The sequence below is a fragment of the Poecilia formosa genome, unplaced genomic scaffold, assembly GCF_000485575.1.
Source record: "Poecilia formosa unplaced genomic scaffold, Poecilia_formosa-5.1.2 Scaffold11, whole genome shotgun sequence".
Classification (NCBI taxonomy): Eukaryota; Metazoa; Chordata; class Actinopteri; order Cyprinodontiformes; family Poeciliidae; genus Poecilia; species Poecilia formosa.
Window position 1 is genome coordinate 30,939 of NW_006799950.1, and position 25,335 is coordinate 56,273.

Genomic DNA, 25,335 nt, shown 5'->3' on the forward strand with positions numbered 1-25,335 from the left:
TACATCATGGATTTATTATTGCTTGTATTTATGTTACATTTGTTGTAAATTGACACTTTAAAGAACTAAACTGTATCAAGATAAATGTGATTTTTGCATCATCACATACGCCAATACCAGTGAAGTAACATCTTAAAGAATCATGTTGGGCTTTTTTAAACTGTAAAAAGTATGGACAGAGATGCATTTTTAATATATCCTTTATTTTATTAAACAAAATCTCAGTAAAAACTCTTTATGAAATAGAAAGCAAGATTTCCCTGTCAGTAGTTCGCTGGCAGCTGCGGGGCCATCCGGACTCCATCATCTCATCTCCAACAATCCTCGTTGTGATTTCAACCACAGCTACAGATCAGTTTCTTTTTAAAATTCACTTCAAAAAAAACAACAAAATAAAGAAAGACAGACATCTCTGCTAAATTTATGGAAGATATACACTGAAGTTCTCCAAGTGAACAACTTATAAAAACAGTAAATCAGAAAAGAAAAACATGTCCAGTTTTAGTAAAACAACTGATTACGTAAGAGTAGCCAACAGCTCAGCTCAGCTCGGGTCGGGTCGCTTTAAGCATCTTTGTTCCCTTCTGTTGAATTATCACCTGAAGAACAAGTTAGTGAATCGATTTCTGGCTCACAGCGGGAGAACGACGACAGTACAAAGTGTCAAAACTACAGTCAAAACAGTGATGTTAGAAAAAACAAAAGGCCTAAAACAGAGAAGTGAGTAGGTGCACTGTGCACATTGAGCCACCTCTGGCAGTGTTCTCAAATATTATTTCTTGATTGTTAAAATAATAATAATAAAAAAGGGAGGCTACATGATTATCATCACAAGACAAAAATCTCTTTGGCATAGACCACCCACCCAGAAGCCTAAACACATTCACACACACATACACACACACGCATGCACACACTCCTAAATGTTTTATTTATTTTTTTTAAACCAAAAAACTTAAAAGCTGTCATTATTAAAAATCAATTATTCTTTCTATATTAAAAAAAACAAAACAAAACACAAAGTTGAGCCCTCTTAAGATTATGAGTCCCATATTTGACGATAATTGCATATTTTACAGCAGGTGGAGAGCAGAGGGAGTGAATGTTTTCTCTTCTCTCGACTACAGAATCCCACTTCAGGTCTTCAGCCTCTCGTCTCGTCCAGCATCCTGTGAGCAGGAAGGAGAAAATGATCCGATGAAGGTTTTTCTACAACGTCTCGGTTGGTTAAGCTCAGTCACTGTGTGTTGTCCATGACGTATGTTCATGCAAATTCATAATCAGAATCATTTTGGACATGTTCCGTCACATCAATCTGAAACCGTTTTTCTTTTTTTTTAACTTGACAAAAAGTTCTCGGTACTCCAGAGCCATAAACCTGCAGCAACTGTGACGCCATGATGCTAATCCCTGAGATTTGAAGAAGTAAGGTGGACTGAAATACAGTTGATATTCCCTCCCCCTCCCTCCACAGATATTAGAGCTGCTGCACAATATATCAAATTTCAGTTTTAATCAGATGAAGATTAATAAATATGTACGTGTCGTAGGATAGGAAAGTGGAAGATGACAATCAATTGTAGGAATATTAAATAATAGCATTGCATTTTTTTCCCCCACAAGATCACAATGACATGTTTTACCAACATTGTGCAGCCCCAATGAATCCTACATGGGAAGAAATGGACCATCTAAGCACAGAGTATTTAAAATAGTTTCTATTCCACTTTTCACATCTGAAAATATTTGGTTAAATATTTGGAGTGAAACTTTGTTCATGTCCAACTTTATAACATCACAGTAATGTAGCAGTCACACAAAGCAAACCTGCTGAAGCTGCAGAGAAATGTGTGAGAAACCTGGCAGCTAAAAACAACATAATACTGCCATCAATATTTATATAGTTTTCTTTTTTTTTTAGAATCAATTCTTTTTGTCTGTTATTAAAACTATTAAATAAATCTAAAGAACAAGGCATCGCAAGTTGTTTTCCAGATACCATCTGGTGTAAGATTATAAATATTGACAAAATGAGTTTTTTCCTTGGCCTTCATTTGCAAAACGGTTCAAATTAGCATCGATTTTCAAGTCTTGAATTGAACTGAGCTATAGATCTAGACTTAGACCTGCGATATAATGGCCTGAACCAAACAACACTGTTGTGTTGTGATGGTCCAATCAGACTGTGTTCAGTGAAGGTGAACCTTCACCTTCCCGTCTTTTTAGAAACTCTCAGCAGCTCTCGAATGAAGCTCCGTCTTCCCTGTCCTGATTAAGAAAAGCATCCACACAGCATTATGCTGCCAGTGCCACGCTAGGTGCTACAGTACACAAAGCCTTTTGTATTCAAGCCAAGAAAAACGTAACTTTGGTTTCATTCGACCACAGCAGCTTCTTCCGTCTTCATGACCTTCATATGCCAGAAAATCTCTCAACATCTCCACACTCTTCCATAAGAGCCAGATTTTGGACACACACAGCTAACAGATTTTGGCAACTCTGTCCACTTTGTTTATCACGAATCCCAGTAGAAATACACTGAAGTTAAAATGTGAATGCGTTAGCTGCTCGTGTCGTCGCATACTAACCGTTAATATTCGTAGGGTCTATTGTTGAAGTTCGTTCCTTGAAAGTCATCTCCCATCATTTGTCCGTCAAAGCCTTCCATTGGCATCTCACCTTGGTATGGATAGGGTTGGTAACCGTCTGTTTCTGTAAGGAGTTACATGTTTTTATTAGCTCCCTGCTGTATTTACAGCAACCATGGATTTCACTCCACATTTTTAGAAAACTGACAAAAAAAAAAAGACCATAAAAGGAAATTAGAGAAATGAGTCACAGTTACTCACCATCTTGAAAGCCTCCTTCCAGGATAGTGTTGTGGGCCTGTCACAAGAAGGCCACAGATTTACATTTATTCACTTGTTCAAGACTAGATTAACATAAAAAGACACAACTGTCTAATATAGTACTGATGTGTTGGAGGTAGAATGCGGCATTTAGACAGCAGAGGGCGCCACACACTCACCGACTCCCAGGCCGCAGGGTCGTGTTTGAACAGAGAGTGCGTGAGCTCCACGGAGACGCGCTTCTTGTAGTCGGCGTTCTTATCTTCGGAAATGCGGTAGAGGACAGCAGCAGCGTAGGTAGCTGGAGAGAAAGAATCAAAACGATCAGTGATCCACAAATAAATAAATTTGGAAAAGAAAAACTTCAGGAGTGCCCCCAAGTCTTTAAAGGGATTGATTTGTACGCGCAGTTGTAGGTGTAAACCCATGTTGGAATCCCAACTCAATTTACTGCATCAAATATAAAATATAAGGACCCAAAGATTAAAGTTGTGAGGATTTTGTTTTTTTGCGCCGATTGTATTTCTGTATGTTGTTTGGTTTGGCCTGGAGCTTTCACAACTTATTGGGTGTTAGAGATTCAGTGCTGGCCTCTAGTCTAAACAAATGCTCCTGCATCTAAAGACTGTCGGTCATTCAAAGGTAACAAGTTTGCCTCTCCAAATGTAAGGAAGTGTTGGTTTTGTCAAATTAACAATCTTTGAAGTTAAATCAAGCTCTTTCGGTCTCCACTTCCCACACCGAAAGATGACACCAAACTGCAACTCTGTCAATGTTTTCGACACTAAACACTAACACTAAAATCACAAATCTATCCGGAATGATGATAATAATTATAAAAAATACTCTCATATTTTTGTAGCTTCTTTTTGTAACTAATTTTTGCTTCGTGGAGCCTGAAGCAGATTTTGGGTGGGTGGGGGAACCCCAGATGGCCCTGAATGTTTTTGAGGGTTGTGGATGTAATTAGAGCAGCTGCTGTGGTGCAGCAGGGGGACATAATTTGGGCATGAGTCATTAACAGAGTTTCTACTCCAACTGTACTATGAGAGAAATTAGTTCACTTTAGGATGAGGCCAATAGCTTGCCTGCAGCTGGGGAAGTAAATATAAGAGGCTGTCGAGGAACATCAAAAGTTTAATTGAACTTTATATTAGACGGCAGAACAACGTCCTGCCCGGTATAAGTAACGAGTTATACTGTCCACCTCAAAACAGATCATTTAATTGTGATTTAAGGAGCTCAGCTGATGTTAAGGCACCCTAACTAGGTTGGCTATTTATCACCAACTATGATAAATCAGCTTAGTTAACTTCAAACTTTCTTACTTGATACCAGAAGTTAAGCCTTTGCTAGCTTAGCTGGAGTAAAGATATGTTGCTAATTAGCTTTGAAGTTGGCTAGTTAGAAACCACCAACTGTTTGGGTTTTATATGCAAACTGTAGGGGAGAAAGTAGGCATGATTTAAAAATAGGATATACCTTGTAGATTCACTTCTTGGCATATATATTTAGTTGTTCGTTAATAATTAAGAAGCTACTAAGCAGAAGCAGTTATGCAAAATAATTTAAAGTCAGCATCTAAAATAATAGGTAATATTTAAAATCTTTGTTCGCGTCGATCAACACAATGTTAGGCAGAAGTAATACTGGAAATGATAAGTTGAGGCCAAATATCTGGAGATTGCTCGTACAGCAAGTTCAGCACGTCCAGAAATCGACTGCCTTTCTCTCCAACTGTGACTCAGAGCAACATTGCAAGAAGCTAATTGAGCTGTGATGTATATGCAGCGTACCGATGCCCTCATTGTTGGAGTGCAGCAGCTCCATCAGTGGAGCTGAAGCTCCCTCTCCGTCGATAAGGTCAGCGCTCTGTCTGTCCAGGGCCAGCTCACACAGCACGCCTGCCGCCACGCGCTTCACGTTGTCCACCGGGGAGTAGAGGAGCTGCAGAGATGAGAGAGTACGTGTTAGAGGGGGAAAAATAATTCCTTACACAGAAGTCACAGGCTGGTTAGTGTCAGGGTTTAAAAATGTTTTAAAATGTTTCCTGCACATGTCGTCAAGTGTCGTCTTAAGATGCCAGAGGTGAAGAGTAATGCTGTAGCTTTGCTGTACACTGCCGGTTAGCTGGCTGAAATTAAGGGTACTAAACTTTTTTTCTTATTTCCACAGTTTTGGCTTCAAGTCTACATATGAACAATTATTTTTACAGTGGAACAAATTGTCTTTATGAAAATAATTGGATAAGATGTTACATTTCTCATAGGATTCTTCTGAAAGCACCATGACAATAATGCTGTGAGAAGACGACTGACCCGCTATGGCCCAGTTCTGAGTTTGTTACCTGGACAAAGAGTGGAATTGTATCCAAGGTGGCAATTTGAGCTCTATTCGTGGGATCTCTTGCCAGGATGTGCAAGGCTCCTGTGCAACCCTCCACAATCTCCTCCATCCTCACTCCATCCTGAGATTGAAAGATATCAGAGATTATCCTTGGAAAGGCAAGATTTAATTTTATTTTTTTATGTCTATCGTAGTAAAACAAGCCAGAACCCGTCAGGTACCTGGTAAGACTGAGGGGATGCACTAGTTTTCTGATTGTCCTGGTGGGCCTTGATCAGCAGGTTGACCAGACGGGGGACGGCGTTTGCATCCCTGAGCGGAGCCTGGTTTTCTGGGCACAAGGCCAGGTTACGGAGCAGCCCAACAGCAGCCTGCAGAGGGGAAAGAGGCAGGAAGACACTGTTAATGCACTATGTCCATAATTGATTTGTAACTAAGAGTAAAAAAAAAATGGGCCTTCGCTTTTGTTTTTAACTGAACCATTTCCGTCTGCCATGCTCCTTCAAGCTGCGTGACGCTTTGTCCACTTGGACACCGTCATTAACCATCTGTCCCTGCATTTACCTTGGAGTTCCTTGATGATGATTCTTTTAAAAATCTATTTAAACTTTTTTTTAAAAATAAAACACTAGCCTATTGTCTACATCACACAAAACACTTCAGCAGACGCACACATTTCTCTCCTTTACATTCACTCGTCTACCTTGATGACCGGCCAGTAGTAGGGCATGTTGAGCAGCTTGACGATAGCTGGGATGCCGTAGTGGTTCCTCACGGCGTGCTGCGCCAACTCGGCGTCCTGGTGGCGCGAGGTCAGATGTCGCAGGGCGCAGACCGCCGGCTCGATCACGTCCTCCTTTTCCCCGGCACGCAGTATGGCGTGGATCAGCGACTCGATGCCGTTGTGTTGGGTGACCAGAGATTTGTTGTTGCTGTTGTTGCACGTGAGGTTGGACAGGATGCCGGTGGCGCAGGTGAGCATGTTGATGTCGTCTGCGCTGAGGAGCGCCACCAGAATCTGCAGGAGGGATTCGACTCCTTCCTGAATGGGTAGAATGAGGAGGTTCGGATCAGTCGTGTGCTGGATGGACACACTCCACGCGAAGCGCCGGAATCGGTTGTCGTTGACGTAGGTGTGTGGTAAAAATCGCGTTGTGTTGTTCGCAGAGGCCCCGGGTTGAAGTGTTTCGACAGAGCTCTGTGCTAAGTGTTGTGTGACCGGTTAGAAGTTCGTCGCTGTGTTTTATGAGGAATCGCGCTCTGGCAGCACTGCTGATATTTCTCTTAAACTATCTGGGTTTTGTATCTGTAGGAGTCATAAACACTTTTGACGAACTTTTATCATCAAAAGTCCGTCAAAAACTTTTGATGATAAGTTTTTGACGAACTTGTCGTACATTTGTTCGATTCTTCACTAAATAACTCCTACATGATTGGGCAAATGGTTAATTTTTCTGGATGGAAATTGTAACGTCATTCACAAAGGAGGCCGCCTGTGTGTTGCTCTCTGACAGTCTCCTAAAAGCAGAACAGAGGAAGTGGGGAGGGGATCCCCGGCAGGTCGGGGAGTGACGTATACTGAAGCGGGAGCGGTGTCCCCCGTGTGGTCTGTGCCGTTATATGACAGGTGTGCACAAATACAAACAGTCCAAAACCACTTGACTGCGTGTCGACCGTTCGGCTTCAGATCAAGTGTGTTGTTGGAATCTTTAGGCAAATGAGGAACGAGGATGTGCTTAAGAAGTGAATTAGGACCTGCTTTGTTGCAGCATCGGACAGGTTTCTGAGGGTCCACAGGCAGTTCTGCTGCAAACGCTGGCTGGAGCCTTGCAGGTGTTTACCAAGGGCCTGCATCCCACCTGAAGAAAGGAGAAGGAAAAAACCCACTCAGCTCTCAATGACGTCTCATAAACGCAGATTCAGTGCGCTAGGGGCGTCGGTGCTGCTCAAAAAGCGCGGCCCGACTCCCCTGCGCACACACACACACAGGTGTTTTCTCTCACATGCTGCACACGTTACATACCGGCCTCCACGATGGCTGGCTTGTTGCTGGGGCACACAGAGAGGACTTTGAGGACGCGGCTCGTGGTCCAAAGCAACTTCTCGTAGTTGTAGTTCTTCATGATGTGAACAAGACCTTCAGGACCTCCGTTGGCGAGAATGATCAGCTGTTGCACAGAGACGCAGCGTTAAAGCGTACGGCTTTTACCCAGTCCAGAATTGTCTTAATCTCTCCATGAGGAAACAACACATTTTTTTTATCTCAAATCAGCAAAACCGTAGCTTGTCCAGGCAGATTAACCCCACTTAAACCCTTTCTTATTATTTCAATCATAAAAAACTTAACCGCACCCATGCCGTCACCTGAACGGCTCGGTTCTCATGCCACACCCGACACTAAACACCTTCCTGCTGCTGGTCTTGGCAGCTCTCCAAGTATGTGTCCTGGCTTCAAGAGCACAAAACGTAATAAAAGCAGACCTTGCTCTCCTGGTTGCCGTACGACAGCAGCTGCAGACAGTCCGTGGTGATGGCCAGGAACTTGGGGTTGGTCTTCTTCAGCAGCGGGACCATCCTTTGCAGTCCGTCGGCCAGACGCACGGCCATCTTGGCTCCCTCCTGGTGCAGCAGCAGGTTGTGAAGTGTGGTGATGGCGTAGAACAGCACAGACTCTAGCGGAGAGCTGAAGACAAGAAAACTCACATTATTTTAAAAAATCCTACCATGTTTTAGTCAACTGAGTTTCCTTAATATGAAAAAAGGAAATCAGAGGAAAACCTCTTTAGGTTGATGTACAACTTAAAGGAAAACAGTTTATTAAAGAAAAAGAAATTAGTTAAAGAATGGAGTGGATTATTAAATAGTCAGTTCTACCTTTCTTTTTTCTTTTTTTTTAGATGGCTACAATTATATCTGATTGAGTTCTCATCTTCAGACATTTATTAGTTCATAAAAGTGATAATCACCTTCATATCTGACTTTTTTTTAAGTTTAGTTTTGATCCAATTTTCATACACGAGTGTAGTTGACATTACTTTTATATTTTCAGTTTCAGTCAACAACATTTCACGAGGCTCTTTAATGCATCAGAAACATTATGTTCCAATATGTTACAGTGCAACTTCTGAAATTTTCAAGGAAACAGATAAAATCTGCAGACCTAAGCTGTCTGAGAAAAAAAAAAATGTGGCGATGAATAAGAGTGACGTGCTGGGAGTGGATTCATTTTAATATCTGTGAAATGACAGGCTGAGTCAGAAGCAGCAACACTGAGAGAATCACTTCCAGCTTTCATCCAGACCAACAAGCCGTCTGTCTGAATGAAGAAAGTTGGATGTGACCAGTTCACTGCACTCCCAACCCTGCAATTAAATCTAACAATTTGTTGTTTTTTTTTTCTTTTTGCATTTTGTTTCCTGTTCTGGTTACTGAAGATGGAACAGAGCCAGTGGCTAAATGTTTTACCAACAATATTTCTCTGCAGGGGAAATTCTTGGGAAGTCTTGACACGATTTCAAACAGTAGACGGGTGCGACATTTAAGTTTTAAATCAATCTGGGAATGAACTCAACAACTCATATTGTTGCTGTGCCGCCTGTATCGACAGCCAGCGAGCAGCTTTTTAAAAAAGGCATAAAGAATAAATAAATGGTTGGTTTTTGCGTGAAAGACTTGCAAGTCATTTTGTAGAATTAACAAATTTGGGTTTTAACCACCAATATGAGTTTTTAAGCCCTTACAATAGCGCTGAGCTAAAGAGAGACTGCGTTGGCTGTGTCAGCTCTGTGTCTCTGATGGCGTCTCGGCTCTGCCTGTCGTTCCCAAATGTCCTCGGCCTGATCGAGACTCGCAAAGAACGAAGTTAAACCAGTAGTCTTTACATTTTATGACATTCAAAGAACTGGATTTATGGAGGAGCAGAACATATCTTCTGTATGTTTTAGTCTGCATTGTATCATGAGCCAAATTCTCAAAGGTGTGAATTAAAACTGTGTGGAAACACAACATCGTTAGTAAGACGCAGGTTTCTTAAAGGTTGCAGCCGTTTGTGTAGAGCAGAGTTTAGATCAAGCTTAACAAAACAACAACAAAAAAAATCCAACCCGATCTGGCTTGAGCCCATAGGCATTGTGTCCAAGTAAATAAGTGAACCTGACATATTTTAAGTAAGATTTTGCTGCTTTCCTTTTCATTTAAAAGCAGAGCAACTTCTCCTGTTTTTAGCTTTAGCATCTTCCGGCTCCATCTTGTCGGTTGTTGTAACCACAGGGTGAGTTAACCGTAAATCGTCGGGGACGTGTGACTGAAAGGAGCCCATCTCTGCCGCTGCTCCAGCGGGACAGAGCTCTGTTTGTTACAGCCTGATTAACTTCTCCACCCTGTTCGTTTCCTGAACAAGTTAAACTATTTGCTCCTCTGTTTACACTAATAAGTAGATAAGTAGAACTTTATGTGGTGCATTCATGTTTGGTTTTCCTTGTGCCGTACATAAAGCAAATAGTTGTGGCCCAAACTTTTGGGTTGGGCTCAGGCCATAGATCTAATCTGAAGTGCTGAGTGGGACACATCCTGAGCCAAATGATGTAACTATGAGTGGTTTATGTGATGTGAAGTCAGGACTCAATTCAAACCATGTTGGAGCAGCTCATAAAACCTCCAACTGGGAGAAAATATCAGCTACAGGTTGAGAAAATACGGTAACAGAACCCAGCGATTGGCGAACGAGGCGAGGTGGGAGGCAGTTCTTCTTAACCTTAAATGTTGCAGAGGAGACAAACTCCTGTGGTGTGTATAGTAAATGAGGAGCAGGACGTGACGTCCGTTTCCCAGCAGTACCTGAGCATGCGGACAAGAGCGGGGATGCCTCCCGACTTGAAGATGGCGAGCAGGCCCTCCCTCTGGTGGGACAAGTTGTGGAGGATGCTGGCTGCGGCCTTGGTGGTGTCCATATTGTTTGAGTTCTGCAAGGCCCGGACCACCGCCGCCACCATCTGAGGGGACTGCATGAGGGCGCGGCGGGACGCCTCCTTATGGGTCAGCTGGTTCACAATCTGTGCCGCCTTGCTGACCACCACCTGTTTAGAGATTAAATATTTAGGGAGGGGAGAGTTTTTATTCGACTGTTGTAGTGCTGGCTAATTTTTTTTTTTTGATAATAAACAAAATGAACCGACAACATTTCAGTCAAGCCAGATTTAGCTTGGCTGCACGTCCCCGTGTTCATCACCTCATCTTCGTCGTTGAGCAGCTTGGTGAGCTCCGGGATGGCCCTGGTGGCCAGCTCGGCGTCGTCCTGGTAGTTGATCAGATGGACGATGGCCTGTTTGAGCATCTGGGAGGGCTCGGCCAGCCGCTGGACGTTGGTCATCTGGGACGGGTCTGTCTGAGTCGACAGGATGGCGGTGCCTTCTTCCAACGACTCGGGGAACATCGCAGCCCGAACACGCTGAGCTCTGCTCAGTGTGTACTGGGTGTCCATGTCTGGAATACAGCAAAGCGGTGGTCAAACTGACATCGAAAGAGAAATTTGCACAAAACTGGTCCTTTTTACGACTGCCTTGTCTCACCGGGCTGCTCTTTGGTGACGGTGGTGGTTGTGACGTAGCGCGTGGTGGTTGTGTAGTCGCCGTCATCGTCTCTGATGGTGGTGGCTCCAGACTGGATGCCCGAGTCGTGACCGTAATACGACTGACTCCACTCGCTGACCTTCGCCCTGCCACTGTCCATCTCACTCACTGGAAAACACAAAAATAGGAAGAGGAGATCAGAAATGGTGCAGGTACATTTAAATTCCTGAGATCAGATCCCTCCCACTGGATCCGACTGGTTGATTCAGACCAGGAGAGGTTTATTTCTGCCGATGGCAGTAGGACCACACGGAAGAGGCAGAGGAGCTCGAGGTTTTCACTGATTATCTGACTAGTTATACTGTCAGTTTTATGTTTAGAAATGAAATGTTTTAATATGTAAAAAACTACTTTTATAAAAGTTACATGCTGCAACTTGAACAGAAATTTAGCTACTAGATTTCAGAAATCTTTGTGTCTGATGCCAAGCTGAAGTGAGAACACTAAAAACTAAACTATTGAGGACAAGAACATTTATTTTCAAAAAGATTACTGACAGTATTTCAGCCTCTATGTTATCAGAGTCAACTCTGATTAAAGAAAAATGTATATTTTACTTAAATTTGATCTGTTAGTCATCGACCATTCTTGAACACGAAGTTGTTTCAAAAAGATGAAACTTATGCTTAACGCAAGAAAACAATAATTGAACTTTTGACAGGTTATAATTAAAAACCTATCTCATAAATAAAGCCATTAATGTGATCCTAACCTTTAAAATATTAAATAAAAAGTTATTTTGATAAAATTCAAAGAATTATTTTTGTGCGAGTCTCCCCGTCTGATTTTAACTTTGTTTATTCCTCAGGAAAGTAGATCTAGAGATAATAACTGCAATAATTTTCTATGTCAGTTTTAGAGACGGAATGTCAAATATACAGATGCTGAAAAAGTTTGAGTTGAATTTGAATTTCCATTAAAAACACAAAATATTTATTAAAACATCTCAATCAGTTGTCATACAGAGCTCAGTCTGGCTAGTATGATACAATTTTATTCTAGGGTATAAAAAACACACAAAACAAAAGAGCAAAACTTGAGTGTTGCACTGCAAGTTTCAGAAGAAATACTTCATCGTATTTACTGAAACTTTTTTCAGATTTTGCAAAACTTGATTTTTTTAATGCTTCAGAAAAAAATATTTTATAATAATTTAGTAGATAATCAACTAGTTTATCTGGCAAGTTAATTAGCTTAATTCTACTAATTGATTATTTCAACATCAGATTTTGTTCTGTGTTGGTTTAAATTATTTATAGCATTTATTCTATTTAATCACTCGTGACCTGAAAACATCAGCTACCAACATAAGAGTCGATTAGCTTTTCCCTTCATTGCAGTTTGAGCAGGTCTAAACCTCCAAGAGCTGCAGGATGGATCTCCATCATGCTACAGAAATTATTAAATTCAACATAAAATTCAGGCCATTTTAAGTCATTGCACGAGCCAGACAAAAGGGGGAAACCACATAACTGTAATATGACACGACTGTGAAAAGAATGCAGTGGATAAAAACGACAACATCACTAAAACAGGCAGCGAAGAAAAGAAATGCAGAGAAATTATAAAAAAAAACAAAAAACGACTTACTGTGCATCTCCATCCTTGTCCGTTATCAAAGGAGCAACGACGGAGCCAACCTGAAATATGCAGAGAAATAAAATAATGATTCCCACAGATTTCCTTCACTCCAAATGATCAAGACACATCTGACTCCACGCCCATCCTTTCATGAATTGCTAAGCATTCTGGCACACTCTCTGCCTCCTTGCACAAGCGCTGTCGTTTTGCTTACTCGTCTGCCACCGTGACAGATCCCGAGCCGGACCCTCCTACCCTGCAGCCAGGCACTCTGACCTGAAAACGACAACACAAAGCAGCAGCGGCAGCAGCGGCGGCAGCAGCAGCAGCAGCAGCGTTGTGGTTCCAGGAGGAGGGAGGGCGAAGTGGGCGGAGAGACAGAAGCATGTCAGAAATTCTCAGCAACGACCTTTAACCCCCAGGTCCCCACCCAAGCAGCTTGAAGCAGCCTCCTGCTGACGTATGACGATCAACTCGCCTGTCAGGTTTAGATTCTGGTAAGCCTGAGTGCGTCTCTATGCGTGTGTGTGTGTGTGTGTGTGTTTGTACAGTGAGCCAACACCTCGTCGTCCACAAAGCAAAACACGAGAAAACACTAAATATACTTCACGTGTATGTGCTTTAAGATATGTCCATATGGTAATCAAAACAGTTTCAGATACAGTTGTGTAATTACACACCAACCTCTCTTCAGGTTGCATATTTACACTGCAACTTGCCAGCACACGCTCATTCTACACGCCTTGACATCATGTAATCATACTTCATGCTACATTAGTGACTCAAACCAGATACAGCTTCACTCTAGTAAATTGTTGAATTTGTGTGGATGTCGCAATAAAACCAAAAAACAGAGCAGCAGGACCTGGATCTGTATGTATGGTCTCCTCCTAGTCAACGCAAGCGTTTTCTCTTCGTGCGCCGAGATTCTTTGTGCAGCGTCTTTATTTTCCGGAGTAAACAAACGCTGTCGGGACACGCATGGAAACGGTCGCCACATTTCTGCAGCTCAGATGACATTCACCACAGAAACTCCCTTGAAAATCTGCATTTATAATGGCTGCCTGCCACTGCCTGTGACACATGACTAACCAGCACAATGCGTACACTGTGCTGCTTTCAAGTGCTTTCAGATGTTTTGGCTGTCACTGACGGCTTTGTTAGGCAAATTGCCGGGCCGCATTGTGTGCGTGTTTCATGATGGACTCAAGGTATACAAAGATTTCAAAGAACAAGACGATGAATTAAAAAAAAAAAAAAAAAAAAGGCCATCCCCGAAGCTGCTGCGAGACATCTGGTTTTAGCACGGCAGAATCTTCCGTTATTACAACCAATAAAACAAACTCTGGCAAAGGTACATAATGTCTAGCTGCTGCGTTGGCAGAAGGTGAGCTATAAAAACAAAGTCAGGGTGACAAAGTGCAAGAATTAAAAGAGGACAGAAACAAACGCTTGTACAAAGTCTCAGTTCTTTGTTTTTGTACTGAAAGTCTTTCCGTGATGTGTTCAGAATTTGGGATATTTTTAAACCTGATCCTGCTTAAAACCTCTCTGTAACTCCCTCCCTGACCTGTCTTCCTTGTTCTTTATAATGTTGTTTATTCACCAATGTTCTCTCAAAATGAAAAATCTTCCCTAACCCGCAGAGTTTATCCTGAAACACAGGCCATCCTGGGCTTTTTTTGGCAGTCGAAGAGGAGAGGGAACTGAAAACAAAATGAAGGTTTCAAATTTTTTTATTTGCAAAAAACAACCATGTGCCACTTTCTTTTTACTTCAAATGTGCGTGTTGGTCAAATCACATAAAATTAAAATAAAAACCACTGAAGTTTGTAGTTTTAACCCTCTAAAATGCTTCAACACAAGCACTGTTGACCTTCCCCTCCCCATCCTCCATATTTAATTTAGAAAATATGTGAACGTTTTGTAATGTTTCAACTTGTTTCTTTATCTCTGTTCACCTCCACAGAGATCAGCCACTCAGAGTTTCAGCTGCAGTGACTCTGGCATGACATCCCCACAGGACCAGGCCCCAGAGGATTGTCTGTACTTGCAGCTACATGATGCACTGACTCATCAAGCGTCCGCTGACAACTGCTCTTACAGTCAACATTCACGCTCACCTTTCCAAGTAAACAGGCGGCAGCTTCAATTTACTGAAGAAACATCCTCAACATTCACCAGCTGCTAATGGAAATAAATCGATTGATGCTATAAATGGTTCTGGTTAAAGTTTTGAAAGGCGGTTTAAGACATTGTTTCCCCCCCCACAGCATGTTGCCATTCTCTGGAAACCAGGGAAAGTATTTGGTGCTGCTTTGTTACTCGTAGGCGAGGCAGCGGGTTCAGTCAACTATTTCAGTCTGATGACACGCCCTGCCGATCGCCTTGCGATCGGATAAAACCTGTTTTGTTGAAGGTTTTATCTCCCGGCCCAACTCATGTTTGATGCTGCAGAGATTTTGTTTCACTTTTAATAAGATTCCCAAACTCTTACGGAAACAACCTTAAACTCTTTCTGTGATAAAAAGATTTAAAACAGAAGATTACAGCAAAAGTAAAACTAAGAGTTGATCTGGGCTTAAATGTTATTTTCTAACCGTCCTGCTGAGTTTCGAGTCTTATCAGCCGGGTTATAGTTAAATACTTGGTCAGATTGTGAACTTCACACTGGACTTTGCTCTCTTCTAGTTAATAAGTGATGCCTTCTTTTCACTCACAGTTCTTTACCACCAGCACTACAACTGTAACACAGGGCCCTAGCTCTGGGAGAAACCCGCATTTCACACTCGGCGCCTCCCACCCGTCTTGTTAGGCAACAGAATGACTTCAGGAGGCTTCTTCCAAAAAAAAAAAAAAAAACTGCCTTCACAGTAAAACCAGGAATGCGCATCAGTGAAAAGCTGCCAGAGAGCAAGTTGCGACAGACAAAGCAGACGTGGATATGTTCCAGCTTTCGCTGCTGAAACACTGGTGTGACATTCCACGCTAACGCTGCATATTCGATCCGTCCGAGAGCGACGCTTCTGCAGCAAAAACCATAAACATCTCTCACAGTTTCACCACTTTTATTTTAGACTCCTCTGACTCAGCCGTCATGTCAAAACTGCTGAAATGATCAGATAAGGGGACATCTCTGCTGTGACAAAAGAGATGAGTAAGGCTGCTGTCAGTGGTGAGAACATGCAGTTCTGCCCCCATCCCTCAGGCGAGTCGAGCAGGGAGTGTCTCCGGAGCAACAACAGGTTCCCGATAAGGGTGCGGCGGAGGATTGCGTGGGTGAAGGTGAATACACCTTCAGGGAATATCAACATTTCCTAACATCTTCCACTCGTTGAGGTTTGCAGGTTGCCAAACGGCCAGGGAGAGGAGTGTGGTAACGAAAACCATTCAGACACATCTAAACTTCGCCGTCCTAAGCTCTTCTTTGTGTCGCAGCAGGAATAAATCAGGTTCCAGGGCCCCCGGGATGAACTCTGCTCATATTCCAGTCGTATTCCTAACAAGCTCCAAGGAGTTTGTGCTGATCTCTTATTTAGGTTTAATCCTTTCTGGCAGGCAGGGTGGCAAAGAAAAACATCTGAGATGTTGCTTGTCTCTCTGGTAGACTTTATTCACTTGCTTAAGAGCATTAGGCCCACACAAATCTAATAAAGCAAAAATAAGTTTTAGGAATTACGCTCATTTGTCTTTTTGCCAACAACTACATGAGAAAACTTATCCCTATTTGGACTCGCTTGCAGGCCAGCAGCCAACTAGGCTACCAGAGATCAGCATGTCAGAAAAAAAAAGTGAAAGCTTCTTAAAAACAGGTCATTTTTACTCAGCAGCATGCTACAAATATTTGCACACACAAAAAAAGAAAAGAAATTTTTTGCTTTTTTTCTTCCATTCCCCTTTCCGTTAGGGGGTTTTTTTTTTTTTTTTTTTTAAAAACCAACCAAAAAAAGCCTTTTACCCCATCTGGTATAAATCTGATTTCTCACAGACTTGCTGGTTTTATGTTTGGGCTGACAAGCAAATAAAGCAGATTATTGAAGCACACATCTGTAAAGCTTCTTTCACCATCTGGATCAGAGAACGATGCGAAATACAGGCCACCCCCCACTTCATGAACACCCCACGCTCCTCAACAACACCCAGGACTTTAACAAATGTCCGGCCACTCTGAGTCCCATCCTCCATGTTGTTCAATGCAGAAAAGGTTTATTTTGACCAAAATACTTTAACTTAGGCCTATTATTGGGACACATTTTCAATAAACTTTAAAGTAGATTTACAGTAGAAATTTTCAGATTTCGCTGAAGCACTTTTAGCAAAGATTACCGTCTGTTTTGGTGATAGTAGATACTGATGTAGAGCCACTGAGCTGCTAGTTTTACCACAAAATTAATCTCTTGTGCACGACCAAGCTTATTAAATGTTATTTGTACTGGAATTACAATACCAAAGCGTGCATTAGATATGTGTCAGCTTAAGCTGCAAAGCTGCATAGTTTGATAATATGTTCAAACTTTGTAGCTGCATTTTACTGTCATGTCATGAATCTTGTGCACTATGTAGTAAATCATAAAAATGTACAGTTGAAACCTGAAACGTTAGAATGCTAATGATCGTAGCCTATTAGCTTGTTTGGCTTGACAAACAAGCCAACAATAACAACAAACATAACACATATTAACCATTCAACTTCTGTGCAGTATTTCAGTACATCACTTGATCAGTGGATGGGGAAAAAAAAAAGAAAATTATATATACATATGCCTGCAAATTAAAATCCTTTATGGATGCTAAAAGTAAAAAGTTAGCTGGTTTTCTTAGGCCACAAAGCTGTATCATTACTAATCCATCCAGTGGGAACTACTTTTAGTAATTTACACAACTCTTCATCATTTCCCCACATATTTTAAAGTCGTCAATCCCAGTAGAATAAAGCCTAACGTATTATGTACCAAGTCCACCTGGACGCCAAGCCACAGGTTTCTCATCTTCTGCTTGGACAACAGTAACCGATCAGGCTTTAAAGGCTGTAAAGGCAAACAGTTCGCTATGAATCAATAAGTGAGGATTTGAGAACAGCTAATGGATTTAATGTGGTGGGTGACAGGAAGTGATGGTCAACCTTATCTGACTCACTAAAGCTGTTAGTGTGATCAGACAGAGGAAGTTTGTTTAGAGAAGTTAAGCTACTGCTAATTACTATGAAACAGGCTCAAAGTCGCTGAGACATTTGTCTGAGCGCCACAAGCGCAGATAAAGAGGAACAGAGCTTGAAGGGCACATTTTTAGAGCGTTTTGAAGTGACCGTAACGTCGGGCGATAAAGCCCAATCCACAGCAGTGCCAGGTTTAACCCTTCATATCCTCAAAAAAGAGCCAACATATTATGTCTGTTTCCTACGGCAACATTAAACTGAATTAATCCAAGATGCGCCTGCTCAGTTTATCTGGAAATAAGCCAAACAACTCTGTCGACCACTGACGGGAAACGAAATGGGCAGCAGCCGAATGGCTGAGAGTCCTTGTTCTGTCAGTTGATTCACTGCCGCTACTTTAATGAGTCAAATTAGGCCAGTGGATATAGTACGGTGGCTGTAAACTGGAGCGTAGCTGTTTACTCCCTGTGGGATCCGACTGTGAATCAAAGGAAATGCGAGAGGTCTCGGAGGAGGTGCCCGAGCGCAGACCAGATTCACATTACACTGACCTGATAACAAGACGGAAGGAGTGAAAAGCCGCAGTGAGAGCTCATTTGCACAGCCTGCACTGGAATAAAGTTCACAAAACAAGGAGGGGATGCATGTCCACCAACCGCAATCTGTATCAGAACCAACACAACGAAAACGCCAGAATATTGAATTCATAGTAGCTAACGTTGCTGGGAGATTCAGGTTTTTCCAGGCCCCTTTTTGGATTTAAAAGAAGAGACATCTCCCCCCCCCCCAACCATGGTGTTTGGCTGATGTTAGGAAGGAAGAGGATGAACTGACAACACAGAGAGCGCCCTGTGTTACTTTGTTTGAGACTGAGAGGAAAAGAGTAGCCGCATTGTCCCACCGACTTCTGCTATATTGAAAAGGAAACTACTCAAGAGTTCCCCACTGGGTGCAAACAAAAAAAGGACTGAAGCACATCATGATGACTCTGTGTGTTCACAAGCCAAGTTTAGTGCACAAATCTGCAGTCAAAGCCCAGTCTGAAGGCCTGTGAGGGAATTTTCACTTTGAGCCGTCAGTGCTATGAGTTAGAGTCTGCCTGAACTCTGAGGAAATGCAAAAGATAATTAATTTTTCAGGTAGGAGGAGGAATGTGCTGCTTAGGGAACAAAGAGATCAGAAGCACACAGAAAGTTTGTCAAACGACTGGAAAAAAAGTGTTCAAAATAGATAATTATCTATTTAGTAAACATAAAACAGCATGTAATCAAGTAACAAGGACTGCTTAAAATACTTTAATGATATCAAAAGGGAAATTAAATTTTTATTGACAAATCCACAAACAAATCATGAACCTCAGTCCCTATGACATTTAGAAATTACTTCCTATATTATCCAGAAATATCCAACAAATACTCATTCAGTAACATTTTGAGAGCTGTGGCATGTTTTTAAATGGCTTTACTGCCTGCAACCGAGGAAAAAAGAACAATCATAAAAATCCTCTTTAGGGTCAGTAAGGAGCAATAGTTAGTTTTAAATATTTATTTTTAAATCCATCAACACTACTATTAATAAAGCTAATGTTAACCCAAATCAGCTCAGGCACGACGGTCTTTTCCGACTGATAAAGTGAGAAACCACATGATGAAAAAATTATAGTCGTTAAAACAAAGCAACATTTCATGGATGCTAACACTAGCATGCTAAGGTTATTAGCTTGCTTAGCCAATGTCACAAAGTCACACAGTCCATTTGGGCTTGTGTGAAAAACACTGGTACTACTTAAGAAGGCACCACATGATGAATTTAGTCTGCACTCTAAAGTGAACATAAAATTATAGCTAAAACATCCAATAAACATTAGTGTTAGCATGCTATAGCTAATGGAAACTAGCTGTAGGTCACACACACCTCCTTTGACAAATGTTATGAAAAACCTCTGTACTACTTTTATGAATGTACCGCATCATTCATTTATGTGGAGTATCTCTGAAGCCAAGTTTCAAACATTTAATGTAGCATTAGCAAACTAAACATACTTGAGAGAGCTGTACAGTCGTTTAGGATCAATGTAATTTACCGTCTCTGTACGCTATGTTTCTTGTGTTATTATAAATCTGTAGTAGACTACGTAGAGGATGAACAATTGCAGTTGTCATACATTACAACTAAGCTCATGCAAATGTTAAAATAAGGTAATTTACTTCAATGAATTAAACCCTGACTCAGAGACCCCCGTAACCTCCCGTGTATTTCTTGTCGTACATTCATCGCAGTTTCTGGATTACTCAAATGTCAAGTTGCACAATTTTCACAACCCATGACTTCCTGGGAGACTTAAAAGGCAATGGACAAAGAGAACAAGACCTAATGCTTCACACTTTTTCCCAAAATGTGACAAAACAGATGTGAAGGAAATGCAGTCTTTTTCATGACGCCTATCTAGCAAGTAAAGCTTCCCAGTTGATTTATTTCTGCTTCAGCCACACCCTAGCCGTCTTCACTTTCCTCAATATCTCAAAGAAGTGTAATTAAGGGACAGGGAGGAGGCGCACAAAAACAGCCACAACCCGTCGCTGTCAGATCATCAAACAGTGAAAAAATTTCTCTTCAATCAGACTTGGAATGTAGATCCCTCCCTCCTCACCACAGCAATGAAAAAATTATCAGCAGTAATGTTTTTAGAGGAAAAGCAGCAGAACCGATACCACCGGGAAGCTGCGGGACTCATGCATAGTTAACTCAGGCATCTTTTTAAAGACCTGACATGAACCTGGTAGTACTCAGTGTGGGTTTTAAGACCGTCACGTATAGGAGAGAAAAAAAACGTTATTGGTCATGACATTTAAGCGAGTGACTTGATTCAACAAACTGCTGATGGTAAATATTTGCCTTAATGACTTTTGTTGGCCATTTCCAACTATACTTGGTAAACAATATAGAACTGTAGGAAGAGAATGACTTGTTAGAAACAGCAGAAATCTGTAAAATGAATGGATTATTTTTATGGAAAACAGCTAGGTTATTGATAATGATAACAGAAACTTTAGATGGCTTACAGTCTATTTATTCTTTTGTCATTTTAAATCAATAAAAACAACATTTTGATTACTTGCTGGCCCTGCTTCACCAATAAAGAACAGCAAAGAAAACCATAATCGTTTTAAATATTTGGACTGAAAACTTCATTGCTAAATAAATACCGGTGAAAGGCAAATCTATACACAACCTATTAGACTTTTACCGCACCAACCTCAGTGGAAAACTCTTTGTTGTTCCCTCTCTATGGAGACGCTAGAATGCTTAACACGATGCATTCAAAGACAATGAGTGCGGTGAAAAACTGTAACTGAGCCTGTGGAAAGTTCACCGTTGGGCATCACTGGACCCAGACAGAAGCAGGTCCAGATCCAGGAGAGACAAAAACATAAACCAAGAGGTCAGGACACAAGACTTTCACTAATCCCCTTTAAAAAGTGTAATGTCCGCTAATGTAGGACAGTATCAGGGTATTAGACGGAGGGGGTAGGGATTAGCACCATGTATCCACAGATGTAACCGCAAAATCTACTGTAAGTCACCCCCCTGGGGACATCCGACCATCATCCCACCCTTTCCCCCGAGGGCAGACAGGAACAGCTTTCCAAACTTGCCCCAGTCTAGTGCCAAACTACAAGCCAGATTGGCATCAACCGAGAGAACCAAGTCCTGTTCCATCCTCGGCACACTAAGTGGCTCCAGCAGGAAGCATTCGTTCAAACCCAGCAGGATATCACACAGCGCACGTTGGTTCTGGTTCACATGCGTTGTAATGACTGGTGATGATTCACTCTCAAGAATAATAAATGATACAATTACAGTTAATGATCCAAATGTCAACACGGCAAACACGGTTGCAAATTAAAGATGTGCCGGCACAAGTTTTAAGCCCTCCTCAAACAGTCATCGAAGGTGTAGGGCACCTCAGGTTGACATTAGAGTTGCACAAAACAGTAGTCATCACAGGATCAGTGTGAAGTGCAAAAGACTGTCTGGATGTGGTATTTTGAATTATATTCTCTATGCTGGGCCTTCGTGTTGTAATACTAGCAATGCTTCAGACCATGTGGGAGGAAGTTAATGGCTCTTAATGCCGACACTGGATGTGTATCTTTAGATGATGAAGCACTCCGATAGTGGCAGGAGACATGGATATGAAAAGTATCAGGAATGTGGACTTATAAATCTATAACGTTACTGCACTTCCCAGCAATTGTAAGATAATTTACATTTTCTTGATACCATGGAGACCAAATTGTTTGTTACTCCAACTGACAGAACAAAATGCCTCATCTTTAAAAAGAAAAAAAAGAAAGAAAGAAAGAAAAAAAGAAAGAAAAAAACCCACAGAAATCAGGAGAGCAACAGTTAAAGTACCTCTGATTTCATTTTACAATGTGCTGGTAATTTTTCAGCTTTGGTCATCAAGTACCTACCTATATTTAGCACAAAAAGAGGCCAATGTTTCTTACTGATGAAGCGTCAGTTCGTGACTCCCTTGGGGATGTTGTATGGTGACCTTACAATGAACTGCACCAACCTGGGAGATGCTGCATAAGTATCAATTCATTCCTGCCCTGGCGATGGCTTAGTGGTCACATATTGACCTGTTTGGGGACATATTACTGACCAACCTTCAATTTGTACCCATTTTGGGGAAGTTTGGGAGCTACTCTGGCAATTAATGGTTAAGAGAAATGTTCTATACTTTCCTAAAAGTCTGCTTATGAGTGCTATTTATCAACAGGAGGTCACTGGTACTTAATTTAATCATAATCTGTCACACTTCATGAGAGTCATCTGGGATTCATCCAAATTTACAGGGACATTTACAACTTAAGCCTAAATTTATCAAATAATGAAACTATAGAGGCAAATAAATTGATCTGCAGTGGTAAAGTAGATGATATCATTGAGATATACGCTCGTCTAAAACGCCGTTTTCTTTTTAGAAAACAGATTTTCTCATAAATGTTTAAAGTTATCTTGATAAATAAAAATATTTTAAAAATGTGGAGTGTAGAGGTGATGTTTAAAGAAAAAAAACTTTCAGAGAAGATGACAAAACGCTGATCAAGACCATTTTAAAAGAGCATAATATGCCTGATTTTTTGGAAGTAGTCATAGGAAAAAAGCAGAGATAAAGGCTTGCAACGCAAATGAAGGGGTGGCTTTTAGTGTGGTGTCTTCTTTCAAATGTCTGATCCAATGAGCTTTCAGCCAGAGAGCCAACATTACACAATAATGCTCCACACATCCAAACTACACTTATTCATGTTTGGCATCGGGAAGAAACAACTAAGTTAACATATAAAAGTTTTTACAGGACTTTACTGGAAACTAAACTTATTTTTTTCACCCACTATATCTAATATCTCCAAAAATAGTTATCAGATGGTTGACAAAAATACTCCGTAAAATGTACTTACCATATTATTGAAGAATAAACGACCTACAACAAAAAACGGAAGCCTCTGTGGATGTCCTGACTGAATATTCCCTACATTTCCTGACAGGTAGGACTGACTCAACCTCACCTGCCACTTTCGGACGCGAACATACAGTAAAAGCGCATAAACCAAATGACATAGAAATTTAGAGTATGAAAATATTTCATAGCTTTTGAGAACAAGCTGATAGTTTGAGTAAAATCAACTTTAAACGCCGTAGGAGTTTAAGGTATGCGGAAATGAACTCCAACATGGATTTGTAACCAACAGAAAGTGAGTTGTGATAACACGACCCCAAAATAACACAAACGCATTTTTACACGTAAAAAACTAAATGTAAGCAGTTTTAAATAAGCTCACGCGCAAACAAAGGCGGAGATATGGGGAAAACACAGTGGGAGACGTCTGTGGAGCAGCAAAACCAGTGGGAATGTGAGTGAATCTTACCTTTAGAAATCACACAACAGATGCTCAGATAATCCCAGGCCGGGGTCTTTTCTGGGGGACACTTGTCCGTCTTTCTATAGACTTCTCTCCCCCTGCAAATGTCGCTCGTCGACAGCGGTCTGAACAAAAAAACGTAGTGAAAGGAGCGTCACCTCGGCAAGGCTCCACCCCTTCATCGCGCGACCCCACCCGGAAGGGCTCTGCTCAATGTCCCCACCACCCCAGACACCGCTTGGTCGTTTTAATGATAAAGACAAACTTGTATTTTACGTTTCAGTAGCAGGCAGATATGTCTTTTTTTGTTTTTGTTTGTTTGTTTGTTTCATTGGTTGCGTATGTATTGCTTTCCATAAAAAAACCTCCACAAAAGTACAAAATGGTTTTAGGTTTTACTCACATTTACGTTCACTGGAGACTGATAGGTGTTTAAGTAGCGATACTTTACAGACAACACCACTTAAAATGTTCTAGATGAGTTTATTTCTTACGTTCAGAGGCCGTCTGCATTGTTTTTCTCTCTATGTTGGGTTTATTTTCCTCCCACCTGCGTGACGCTCGGCCACACCTTGATAACAGCGAAACCAGACAGCTGAATGAGTCACTGCTGCCACCGGGAAGTGAAGCGCACCAAATCTCACAAACAGATACCCTCCATTATCTTCGCTTCTCATTTGTATTTCTTACGAACTTATTTAAGGTTTTAGCCCTTTTATGAAGAAAAGACGGAAACGCTTAGAGAAAATGTGTGCTGGTTCTTCATGTCTCTCTTCACATTGGGAGTTTTTTTCAAATAAAACAATTAAATTACAGTAAATGACCACCAAAAGTCCACAAATGCACCAACTTTGTCCTAAAAATAAATGGCTGGTGATTCTAATTAATGTAGAAACACTTGGATATGTATCTTAACATAATTAGTTTTTTTTAATTTCACTAGCATAATCTCACAGAAGGATTGATTTGCATATAACCTCCTGTACAATCTTTTTCGCCTTCAAAGCTGCCTTTTTATTTTACAGTTTTCAGTTATTGTTTTGACGCAGCATGTTTTTAAGATCAAATGATAAGATCAAACAAATGTTAATGTCAGGCAAAGATACCCAGACAAAGTAAAAAATAAATACATAAATTATGTCATTTACAATGAAAACACTATCCAGGAATACGTGGATGTTAAGTGTGGGAATGTTGTCCCTGCTAAAGCAGAAATTGACTGTGATTAACGTTTTGTTTAGTTTGGAGAACAGAGTTCAGAGTCAGAGCCGCACCCAGGTCTGATTACCTGGGGAATCAAGATCTTGAATAGAAGCTGTCTGATGTGAGCTAAAAGATCTTAAAAGCCACCCATCATGCCCTGATCTTAAGAAATTCAAGAATATATTAGAAACAAAGTTCTGGACTTCTGTCTGTCAGGAAAGTAAAACCACAGATTAAGAAAACATGAAACGGAGGTGAGCGTTCCCAGGGGTCCCTGACCTTCCGAAATTACTTGGAGCGACATCTAAAGCTCTTCAGGCCTTACCTGGCTCAGTTAAGGTTAAATGTCATGATTCAACAATAACAAAGAGACATGCAAGAGTTTTGTGTTTTGAGACCAAAACTACTGCTGACCAAAATCCTTCGTGTTTACTAAAAATATCTTAATGTTCCCCAAGATTTCAGGAAAAACGTGAGCAGCAGTTTTTAGACAAAGAGGGATCTCTTTGTAACTTTTTAGCTATAACGACATCTCAGAAAAATAACAGCATATTATCAATGGTGAAACATGGAGGATTTAGGAGTAATTAGCTGCTTCAGGACGTGGACAGCTTGCCAAAACTGATGAGTCCATAAATTCT

The 25,335-nt window shown here is 41.2% G+C and overlaps 1 protein-coding gene and 1 long non-coding RNA gene across 4 annotated transcripts; one reads left to right on the forward strand and one right to left on the reverse strand.

Moving 5' to 3' along the window:
- Window positions 1-182: 182 nt before the first annotated feature.
- Window positions 183-23,607, reverse strand: jupa (junction plakoglobin a). 3 transcript variants are annotated; one of them, XM_016666071.1, is made up of 17 exons: window positions 23,498-23,591; window positions 12,882-12,965; window positions 12,413-12,462; window positions 10,763-10,930; window positions 10,423-10,676; window positions 10,032-10,270; window positions 7,677-7,878; window positions 7,219-7,363; window positions 6,951-7,054; window positions 5,899-6,237; window positions 5,417-5,566; window positions 5,197-5,316; window positions 4,646-4,796; window positions 3,029-3,150; window positions 2,850-2,886; window positions 2,589-2,712; window positions 183-1,169 (listed from the first exon to the last, which is right to left on the reverse strand). In XM_016666071.1, exons 3-16 carry the CDS (start codon window positions 12,423-12,425, stop codon window positions 2,591-2,593), a joined length of 2,166 nt encoding a protein of 721 aa, XP_016521557.1. In that variant the 5' UTR covers window positions 12,426-12,462; window positions 12,882-12,965; window positions 23,498-23,591; the 3' UTR covers window positions 183-1,169; window positions 2,589-2,590. The 3 variants fall into 3 exon arrangements, with proteins under 3 accessions (XP_016521557.1, XP_007542912.1, XP_016521563.1); XM_007542850.2 differs by lacking the exon at window positions 12,882-12,965 and having other exon boundaries at window positions 23,498-23,607; XM_016666077.1 differs by lacking the exons at window positions 12,882-12,965; window positions 23,498-23,591 and adding an exon at window positions 12,618-12,709.
- LOC103131244 (uncharacterized) lies at window positions 12,812-15,271 on the forward strand. Its single transcript, XR_475346.2, has 3 exons — window positions 12,812-12,900; window positions 14,050-14,126; window positions 14,373-15,271. It is a non-coding gene; the product is annotated as an uncharacterized LOC103131244 (long non-coding RNA).
- Window positions 23,608-25,335: the final 1,728 nt, after the last annotated feature.